At 34.1% G+C, this 12,500-nt stretch overlaps 1 protein-coding gene across 1 annotated transcript in view; it reads left to right on the forward strand.

Moving 5' to 3' along the window:
- LOC136830404 (G-protein coupled receptor 54-like) overlaps positions 1–12,500 on the forward strand; it is a 127,155-nt gene that overhangs the window by 6,692 nt on the left and 107,963 nt on the right. The window contains exon 3 of the mRNA XM_067089939.1: positions 2,120–2,243. Coding sequence (XP_066946040.1) covers positions 2,120–2,243 — 124 coding nt within the window. The remainder of the gene's footprint in view (positions 1–2,119; positions 2,244–12,500) is intronic.

Here is a 12,500-nt window from a genome sequence, read left to right on the forward strand (position 1 = left end):
CCATTACTGTTTCTATGCGTTTGCTCACTGCCACTTGCTCATTTCATCGGGGATAATATAATGACATCACTGCAATCAAAGATTTAAAAGATTATAGAACTTCCCATACTCTCTCATGCGGTGTCGTAACAACCACCAGGACACCTCTTCCTGTATTTGCTCGGTGGAAATAAGCTATCATCAAGTGCCTCTCGCCCTCTTTTGTTTTTCTCTGGGGATAAATAACAAAAACCTTTTTTTCCGCTTACACAAAATGAAAGCGTGATCATTTCATTAAGCAACGAGCGGACGAAAGATAATCAATATCTCGGTTAATCAATGGAAGCAAATGGGTTCATTTTCCACCTGCCACACGTGATTAGTGATTAGAAGCCAGAGGACCCTTTCGCTCTTTTAGTAAATGAAAACAAAATCGACCAACCAATTCAGTATAACAAATCCCTCTCCCGCCCCCAAAAAAAAAAAAAAAGGTGAATCAACTCTCCCTTTTTACGATATAGCCTGTGTGACCGATGTCATTTTTATTGAATAGGTCTGCAAGGCTTCCCAAAAACGTGCCCAGTGGGTCCCCATTCTCTCCACGCCCAACCCAAATGTTGTAATGGATTGCACAATCCTGGGAAAAAAATGAAATGAAAACATAAATAACAGAGAAGGTGGCGAATTCTACAATGCCGAGTTGGGTATCAGTTGACTGTCATGCCCCGATGTATGTTTGAAAGTGTGAAAAGCTTCATCCGTTTCGGGATGGGAGACACCATTGCTATTGCAAATAACCAGAATACTCTATGAACTGGGATCTCGGCAAATAAGTATGTCACGCTATAAGGTTAGGTTATTCCAGATAAGCGAGAATCGAACATGGCGCCTGTAGCCTTCGTTCTTGCAGATGGCGGCTTTCTAGATTTCTTTGGGCTTAGAGCCCGCTCTAGGTTAGGGAACTGGATGGCAAGTCCAGTGGTTAAATTTCCTTCCTCGGCTGTACACTTATCCATACTTTCATTATTTCATTACCTTTAACTCGCCGTTAGCTGTTTATTCAATATTCCTCTATTTATCTCCTGTCAATACTTTCTTATTATAGTTTCTTTTGTATACAGGTACAGGCCTTCTATTCATCGAGGACTGCTTAGCACGTTGGTGGTATTTTAGCAAGTCCCATAAGAAAGAGTACAAATATGTACAAAAATTTCAATTAAATATATAGTGGGGTTTCATTCCGTTAATTACAGAACGGTATCACACCATGAATAAACAATATTTAAGGTTTCCAAATATGGAATGAATGAGAGTGTGGGTGGACTACATGAGGATATTCAGGAGGTACTCCGCCGGGACCTATTTTAGTTTAGATCATATAACAATCAGTGACTCCTGAATCGGAATCACATACCGCCAAAGTTGCGTTATTGACAATCTGCAGTCCAACTGGATGCTCTACTATTAATTAACTGCTGGCAAAGACGAATCGATAGATAATCATCTCCCGTGGTGAGCTTAGGAAGATAGGCTACAAAGTCGCTGCTGTGATATAGGACTAATAACGAGACCCACTTCTGGAAATACAGTAGGTAACTAGAAAATAATATTATCAACCGGGCATTTTGGTGTGGGGAGAAGGGAATATGTCACCAGAGACTGTTATTAGCAAGCACACGAATTAGCTTTATTTTTTTCTTTAAAATTCAATGCCACAAATGGCTTCTCGTTTCTGATGAAGATTCATTCAAGTTCATATACAGGCAATGTATGGTGTTTGGATATTATGCGTGGATTAATAGAATTTTTCGAATACACTTCTGGCTGATACAGGACACTTTTATTGAATTAAAGGCTTTCGCAATTTGAGGAATTAAAAAAAAAAAGGATCCCTGGTGGAAGTGCTTCCTACATTACTTAAAATTATCAATTATAAATCTGGTTACTTGTGTTCATTTATTTACCAGTTCCTGTATTTTCTAATTTTTCCCTTCGAAGTGAAATGCCTTTCAATCTGGTTCAGTATGAATGATTGTTCATTATGAACAATAAAATTATAATGACAGAATCACTCTCTTTCCCAAAAATTAAATTTGATCACTGCCTTTTTCAATAATATATACATGTGTTATGCCTACAGGTGCTATGCCATTATTTACCCAATGAAGGCCATTTACGTCTGCACAATCAGCAAAGCCAGAAAAGCAACAATTGTCATCTGGATAGCTTCCTTTATCCTGGCTTCCCCAAATCTTCTCATACGGGTGAGTAATGAATTTAACATTCCTTAAAGAAAGTGATGTGCATCACTTTGTTAGTTTTACACATTTTATATATATATATATATATATATATATATATATATATATATATATATATATATATATATATATATATATATATATATATATGTATTAGTTTGCACTGCCACCCACCCTAACATATATAATGTAAATTTCTGCCAAAATGTGTGAGTGCTCCTAAAGTGGTGTAAAAAAAACAGTTTAATTTTCTCTTCCGTGTGATACAGTACATCAGCATTTATACATCAAGTGCTCCGTGTGATGTCAATCAGATATTATGTATATATATATATATATATATATATATATATATATATATATATATATATATATATATATGTGTGTGTGTGTGTGTGTGTGTGTATGTACTGTGTGTATATACACACATGTATATATATACACTACCAGGTGTTTCGAAATTAGAGCTCCCCCCTCCGCAGAACAGATGGAAAGTTATGAAGTTTTCTGCTATAGCCTATCTCTAGGTACATTATTTTAAGTTTCTATTAAGCTATTTTTCATTTTACATTTCTTGTATTTTCAGACTGAGTGACGAAGTTAAATAGAGCCATGGCTAATGACTCAGAGGAAATCAGAGGGACAGACCGAATGCGGGCTATAACCTTCAGAAAGGCCAGGGATGCTGGCACATCTTTCATTTCACGTTTCTGGATAGCTAAATATATTAAAAGAGATGAATCCTTTGTTAAAAGAAACTGGAACAGAAATCCATATCACTGTCATCGCAAAAAGAGTGAGAATCTTGGAAGGCCTGAAGTCCTTTCTCAGGAGTCAAAAGACATCATAGCTGAGGCAGTGGGTAGACCAAGAAAGTCTTTACGTAAGTTGGCGCTTGAACTAGAAACAAAAGGACAAAGAAGGGAAGTTACAGTGTTGTATATCGTGAGTTGAAAAAATCTGGTATGAAACCATTTCATGTTATCAGCAAGCCCAACATCACTCAGCAACAGAGAGAAGACCGTGCATGGTTTTGTACTTCATTTCTTAAAGATTGGGATGAAGCCGACTTTCTCCATGTTGCGGCATCAGATGAATTCTTCATTTACACAGTCAGGAAGCCAAATCATAAAAATGACATCATTTGGGCTGCAAATTTGGATGATATCAGCAATGACGTATGCAAATGCCAAGTTGTGAAATTTCCTGAATGTTTGGGAATTTTTCTCAGTTTCACAGCCAAACGGTTAATGTGGATCATTAAAGAAAAAGGACAGTCATGGAATGGCGAATACTTCAGAGAAACTGTGCTTACTGGTAGAGTATTTCCTTTCCTCAAAGATCCTGAAAATGTGTTATCTGTTGAAGAAGTCACATTTTTGCATGATAAGGCACCATGTTTCAAGGCTCTTCAGACACAGGAGCTGCTTCGAAACAGTGGTATCGATTTCTTCTCGTCAAGTGAATTTCCAGGTACCTCCCCTAACCTTAATGTATGTGAAAACATTGGTAGTATCTTAAAGGATCGTGTTGAAGTGCGCACAGTGAACTTTGATGGTAAGGTGACCGAAGTACTCATGGAAATGGAGTTTGAGTCTCAACTTTTTTGCGATTTGCTGAAATCATACCCCTCAAGAATGCAGGCTGTGGTACAGGCAGATGGAGGCCACACAAATTATTAAATACTCAGAGAGAAACTTAAATAAATACCTGTTCTGAATTACTTTTGTTTTTGTCATATCAATTTTAGTTTATGCTGTAGAGGAGGGGACTCTAATTTCAGAAACACCACCTGTATATATATATATATATATATATATATATATATATATATATATATATATATATATATATATATATATATATATATATCTGATTGAAAATCCCCCAGAGCACCTGATGTATACATGCTGATGTACCACACGGAAGAAAAAATTAAATATTAAATAAAGCTGATAGGTTTCGCCTTGACATTTTTACAGTACTTCAGGAGCACTCAAACATATTGGCAGAAATTTACATTACATATGTTAGGGTGGTAGTGCAAGCTAACACACAGACGGATAAAAAAAATGCGCTTGACAGGAAAAAGTGAGAACCTTATTCGATGCAGGTGGCTCCTCACTTTTACCATTGAGCCTAGGCATTTGCATTTTTGAAATCGATAGTTTTATATTTTGCTATTGAAATACATCGATCAGGTTCATGTATTCTGATTTTTACAAAACATTTCTTTTATAAAAATGCGTTCAGTCATTTTTATTGCTAGCACATTAGAATAAACTATCTTTCAAGTACTCGCACACAGCAGATGGCATGATTTTTCATTAACAAGTTCTTCTGCACATATCTTATGTTTTTGTACTTTTTTTCTCGCTTCCGATGATATTCCCATTTGAGCAATATAAAAATGATCACATGACTTGAATGGGATCTAATATACATCCTTTAGTACTGTCGGGAAAGAGTTTATAAGTGCATTTTCTCTGCATCATTATTTTCAAATCTTATATTAACGTTCCATGTTTTGTGTATCATGTTTCTCTCGTCTTTATCATCATAAAAAAGTCTGTTTTACTGCTTTTAATGCAACGTCTAATATAGTATCTGGGTATTTCCATTTCATCCGCGTGTTGGTCAATATATTCAGGGCTTTGCCGTTTTGTATGGGGTAATAAAAACTCTCAAGGCACATTTTCCAACTAGGCCAGTTGACAGTTCTTTTGAAGCAGGTTAAAAAAAATCAGCGAAATTCCTTGCTCATATTCTGAACCAATTTGTTGGCACCATTTCTGATCTAAATATAGATATCAAAGTAGACTTCGTAAATAAATTAAATGAACGTACAGACTAATACTGATTCTAGGCTTGAGAGTTTAGATGTAAATCGAAATTCACGAAAGTGCCAAATGATGATCTGTCTTCATTTTTAAGCAAATTCCACAAGAAATATTTTGAGAGCAGAATATATAAAAAAAAACCATTTCACGCAGAGTAATATGGTTTAGGTGTGTTGACGAAATTATATAGCAGCAAAATGTAAATACTTGATAAACTGAATGAATTTGGGCCTTAAATTCACGATGGAAACAGAAAATGACGGTACCCCGACCTTTTAAATTGCCTATACATAGCAGAATTAATGAGTGCTTTAAATATAATATGCACAGAAAGCCTACAAGTATTTCTTTCTATGCACATTTATATTCTGTCCAAAACAATGAAGTAAAGAAATCACTTTTCACATCCAAGCAATTAAGAACATTAGATATGAGAAACCCTGAGTATATTGATGATGCAATGGATGTAATCAGGAATACGGCCAAGAAATTATCCTAAATCTGTATTGAACACTGTATTAAAAGCAGCAAGTTTATTCTTTATTGTGATAATAAGCCTCAACTAAATATTGCCCACTATCTCTGCCCAAAGTCTCACAACCAATTAAGAACTTGGGATAACAAAAATTTCTTTTAAGAGGAAACTTTTAAAGTTTGTTAGTGAATCTTGAACTGCTGCTATTTTAAGTAAGGGCTTTAATGGATATCTTGTTTACACATACATACTTACATGCATTTTACATTATATATATATATATATATATATATATATATATATATATATATATATATATATATATATATATATATATATACATATATATATATGTTTGTGTGTGTGTATGTATACATAATATTAATCCACTGATATCGTTTAAATATCAAATGCATTATACCTTGGGAGTACCTTGCACTCAAAGTCAATTGTGCTTCTGCCCTGGCCAGCGTTCGAACCTGGGCAAGGGTTCAGGAGCAACTACAAACACTCGATTTGTGTATTCGAATTCCGGCATGACAAAAAGCAAATGTCAATTATAATTCCAATTGGAAGTAAATTAATCCCAAGGTATAGCATGTTCGATATTAAACAATATTTGTCGCTTAATGTTTGTGAATATGAAAACATTTGTGAATATGAAAAAGGCAACCTGTGTATAAGGCAAAAATGCATAATTAGCCACGTGCTACGAACCTGTCAATAGATATCGTTGAAGAAATGAACTGATATCAGTTGTGACTACAGAACCTGAATTCGACAGAAACATGTACAGCAAAGTCAATATCAACTTATATCTCTCCTGACAGTCTAGAGGTCGAAGTCGACTACTTATTGTGGTTTTCTTAACCAAGGCTCAAGTTCGAATGCAAGCCGGGGCGGAAGCATATATCAATTACATATAGTTCCCTTTGAATGTAAATTATTCCAAGGTATATTGAATTCGATGTTAAAAATACTTGAGGCCTAATATAAAAATATAAGAAAAACGGATGTATGTGACAAACAACTATATATATGTATACACACACACATATGTATATATATATATAATATATATATATATATATATATATATATAATATATATATATATATATATATATATATATATATATATATATATATATATATATATATATATATATATATATATATATATATATATATATATATATATATATATATATATATATATACATATATATATATATATATATATATATATATATATATATATATATATATATATATATATATATATATATATATATATATATATATATATATATATATATATATATATATATATATATATATATATATATATATATATATATATATATATATATATATATATATATATATATATATTCTGCAGGCAACTGAGATCTCTATGATAAATAAACATGGATTCCATGTTACCTGTCATAATATCCAAATAATGAAAATGAAAAATCAGACTATATATCTTATTTAAGCAAGCCTTTGTACAAAAGCAACTTTATTTTTGGTGGACTGATTTATTCTTTTGCCAATTAAAATATATGAAATTATCAACATCAACATCACTTTAACAAGGTCACCAACACCGAAAAACATGTAAAAATGGGCCAAAATCAACATTTCTTCATAAAATCCTTTAAACTGCTGAAGATATAAAATGCATAAGTTATCAAAAAATTAAAATCAACATTGATTAAATTTGAGCTCTTGAGACAGTATACATTTATCTAATTCTACCATTAAAAGAACTTATATTTTGTTAAAGGTGTTCATCTCTCTCTATGAATACCAATAAAGTCAAAATTTACTTCCTTGGACACTGCCATTAGGTCGGACAAATGATTGTTATATCACACTCCTTTAAATGCAAAGACATAAAGGCAAGAAAGGGAATGGATTGGTTATTTTCCCCATAATGTTAAGTGCAAATCTCTTCCTTGTTTTAAAAACCAGATCCACAATGGAGGTGGTCGAGTGCGGAGTGCGAGCCTACTGGTGCGTCAACAACTTCGACGCGCCGCTGACGTGGCGTGGGGGGCAGCTTACCTGCAAGCATACAAAGGCCAGCAAAATGGTGCTCGTTCTTGTGCTGCCCCTAATGTGCGTCATGGCGGTGGCACTACCCCATCCATCGGCATAGCCATCGTCAATCTTTAAATCTAGTCGTTGGGCAACGGTTTTTAGGACCATCACCCAGTTTGGGCAAGGGCCAAATGTAAGTAAAGCTAAAGCAGTATACTAACATACATTATATATATATAGGAGGGAGATATATATATATATATATATATATATATATATATAGGTATAGGAACTGGGATATGATATATATATAAAAATATAAAGAATGAAAATGAAAAAAAGCCTATATATCTTATTTATAAAAACAATTTTATTTTTGGTATATATATTAAATATATGGCATCACTATATCACAACACACAAAATTATATAAAATAAGGTCGATATAAAATATAAGTTATAAAAAAATTAAAATCATATATATATCTATATATTAAAAAGAACTTATATATCTCTTTCTATATATATAAAGTCATATATATATTATCGGACGAAGAATATATAAAGAAAAGAAGAAATACCCGTATATATATATTTCCATATGGATATGCGGATGTATATATATATATATATATATATATATGGTGCTCGTTCTTGTATATATATATATATATATATATATCGTTGGGCAACACATATTATATATGATATAAATATATATATATATATATATATATATATATATATATATATATATATATATATCTTATATATATATATATATATATACATATATATATATATATATATATATGAAGTGGGGGTATTTATAAAGGAAGTAGATACAGTTCTATAAGGGCAAATCACATGTCAGTATAAAGGAGCAGAGGAGCACGTGTGCTGGAAGATGTTTGTCTGGTGTGAGAAATTTCTGAACAGATGATGATTTATAATGTAGGTTTTACACAAAGGAGACTATTAATATATAGGGGGTAGGATATGTAAAAAGGAAGGGGTAAGTATGAAAAGAAAGGTACATGATTATTTATGTATAACAGAAACTAGTTGCACACAAAGGCAAATTTAATTTGGAAATAGGTTGTCAGTAGGAAGGTACTAAGCGAAGCACATGCTTTGGATGAGTGTATTAAGAATATATTTTGTAAATAAAGGAGGACAATGCAAATACAAATATAATAAGGCAGCTGAAGTATGAGAGTGCACACGCAAACGTGAAGGAGCAGATATGTGTAGCAAAAGATCATAAACATGAAAAGTCCTGAAATAAAATTATCACTAAAGAGGAGAATGTAAGGTTTTAAAGAGAGACGTCAATAGGATTCGGGCTGACTTAAGTTATCTAAGTACAGGATAAAGCTTTACAAAGGCAGGACTGTTCACAAAAGAGCCAGGTGCAATCAAAGAAAAACAAAGATAAATATGACAAGCAGGTGTATGTATTAATGGAACAAGTACGTATTTAATTATACAGGTATGGATATGCATGCGTTGTACACATACTAAATGGTAGGTGTGTTTATAGATGGGAGACATACATGTACAAATTAAGCAGAAGCATATAATATAATGGGCTCTTGTAAGGCAGGAAAACTTTTTGAAAGAGGCCGTAAATGTTTGATAAACTAGCCATGTGGCAGATGGACGAACAGAAGCGGTATGTAAATAAATGACTATGTTTATATACCAAGAAGCAAATGTATATCTTAGTACTTTTAAAATAGAAGAATGTCTAAAAAGGATTAAAGCGATATTTACTTGATTTACATGAAACTCTTGATCTTATATAACTTATTTTCCCATTTTCGATTTTTTCTTCACCCTCAGGGAAACCGCTGAGATCACTGCCAACGGGCAAGGAGGTCCTGGGACAGGATCACTGCCAACGGAGGATAAAACAGTACGACAGGTGAGTTTTGAGAATATCCCTTGCACCACCACTACTCAAGATAATGGTTATTACAGAGTTCCTTGGAATGATGACTATAACAAAGCGTAACCGTACTACTACTAATACTAATAATAATAATGCTTCAGCAATTGTCTTCATATTCATGAACCGCCTTGAACTGGCTTTTCTGTGACAACGGGTAACAATCATACTAGTACTACTACTAACCAAAATAGAGAGAAACGCGAATCAATTACAGTTCCATAATGAAATCAATATAAGTCTCATTAAAAAAACTAGCATGACGATTACTACTGCAGTTACTACAACTGGCACCACTGCTAAGAATTCCTGCAAAAATGCATGCCATGATAGAAGGTTCCCAAAACAGCGTGACACAAAAGTTTAAATTGGGTCTGGAAAACCTCCGTTCAGCTTCTGTGACCTAGAACACTTAATGTCTTTTGTATAATCTTATTTGTAAAACCAAATATGATCTTTTTGAATTTTAAATAGGTTATTTCATGTACGAAAGTACAACTCATTTCAAGTGTCTAACAATGGGACACCACGACATTTTATTTCACACGTAAACGAAAATAGTCCAGAGGTAAGTACAAGTCTCACCTTATAAGTTGCAAGATGCCAGGCTCGATTCTCGAGCAAGCCGGAACAACTCTGGCAAGTTCTGTTACATCCTATTGTGCTTCTCTTGACATAAGCAGTGAATCAGGCACATGACAGTAGACAGCAATGGTCACAACCAAGTTGGAGGAGAAAGATTTGCCGAATACTACAACTAAATCCTTATGCAAATATCTTCACATACATGCATATACACACACATACACACACACACACAAGTGTAGGTACTTATGTATTTGTGCTTCGATGGAAAGTGAAAGCTATGTTTTATACAATTTCTCTATCATCTTGAAGTTCATATTTACTCATTAATTTGGTATGATAATTATATTCCAGAGAGAAACTATTTTGTCTAAGTACTGGTTTATAATTTTGGCACAAAAGAAGTATCAATCCAAGTATGCAACTGGAAGCATCACGCTGTTTCTGGGAGTATATACTTATCAAGAAAAGTAAGTAAAAAATGCGCCGAAGTTTCTTCAGCAAAATCAAGTTTTCTGTACAGCGTATAATCAAGGCCACCAAAAACAGATCTATCTTTCGGTGATCTCGGTGTAATGCTGTATAAGCCGCGGCCCATGAAACTTTAACAACGGTCCGATGGTGGCCTGTCCTTTATAGTTGCCAGATGCACGATTATGGCTAACTTTAACCTTAAATAAAATTAAAAACTACTGAGGCTACAGAGCTGCAATTTGGTATGTTTGATGATTGAAGGGTGGATGTTCTACATACCAATTTGCAGCCCTATAGCCTCGGGGGTTTTAAGATCTGAGGGCGGACAGAAAAAGTGCAGATAGAAAAAGTCCGGACGGACAGACAAAGCCGGCATCATAGTTGTCTTTTACAGAAAACTAATAAAAAACGAGGCGCATGGAGCTCTCCTAATTAAGATGACAAGCGACATTAACTGATACCAGGGGTCATGGAAGCCAGGTCGATTAGATAAGGTCCTCACCGAACTCATTTCGAAGAAGATTCATTTTCCATTTCCCGGGAGATTGGCTGCGAAGTAGTTTACCCCTTAACCCCCATAACCCAGACTTACCATCCTAACAAATTCCTTGCCGCCTGACGTCCAAATCTTTGCACAGTTTCTTATGGAGCTTATATTAATAGTATGTACAACAGTCCTCGCATTTCGTTTGTGTGTATATTACGTCTATTTGTCGTTGTGTTCCGTCCTTGCATTTTTCTACAAATGTGCTTTTGTTCCATCCCTGCGCGGTGATGCAAACTTGTGTAAGTGTTACTTTTGTTACTTCTCTGTGCGAATATGTAGATTTGTTCATGTGTTCCATTCTTATGTGTACAATAATTTTACTCTTGTATTTCAGGTCTGTATTCATGTGCAATTGTATCTGTATTCTACCTACAAGCACATGTACAATTGAGGTTGTGCTGTATGCCCTGCCTGTATTAAATAAATGTGCTTGTGTTCCCTTCCTGCTTGTCTCTGTACGTATGTGACTGTGTTCCATTCCCTTGTGCAAATATAAACAATATATTCTTGTGTTTGTAGGGAGAAAATCCTAAAATTATACCCTAAAATTTATGTTATTAACTGACTAAAATTCTCCACTTCATTTGCCCACCGCTAATTGCTTTTCTTCGTACTAATCTTTCATCCCATTTCCACTCGTGAATGTGCAAATATTTGACGCTTTCTTCCAAAGTGGAAATATTCATACGCACGCTCATCCTCGAGCCAGGTACTGTCGGAGAAAGAATATTACTTTGACGAATGAAATCTTAATTGGCATCATGTTAATTCTCGTTAAGAAATGATCAGGATAATGTGAATCCATTCTTTTTAATACGAACATATTTGAAAATGGATGCCTGAAAGTGAAAACGAAATGAAGTGGACATTTTCCTCTCGCAATTCGTTTCAAAACTTCCTGCTTTGTTTTCAGGCAATATTTTTTAGGGTGACTTAGTTTGCATAGTGGGGTACATAATGCACCTAAAAACGCACAGCCCTCTCTCTCTCTCTCTCTCTCTCTCTCTCTCTCTCTCTCTCTCTCTCTCTCTCTCTCTCTCTCTCTCTCTCTATATATATATATATATATATATATATATATATATATATATATATATATATATATATATATATATATATATATATAAGCATTAAGCCGTATGTCCTGACGGTGGAAGCTCAAAAAAAAAACAACTCAAAGTCACTGCTGCAGCAACACTTTTACTGCTGAGTCGTGTATGAGCCCCATGTTCAGTAACCTTCCACAACAATGGCCGCCACATATACTCAAACAGAGAGCTCATCAGTAGCTCGTCGAAATGCTGTTCAACTCTATCCTGCGCGTGTTCTCACGATTCCAG

The sequence above is a fragment of the Macrobrachium rosenbergii genome, chromosome 46 (genome assembly GCF_040412425.1).
Source record: "Macrobrachium rosenbergii isolate ZJJX-2024 chromosome 46, ASM4041242v1, whole genome shotgun sequence".
NCBI lineage: Eukaryota > Metazoa > Arthropoda > Malacostraca > Decapoda > Palaemonidae > Macrobrachium > Macrobrachium rosenbergii.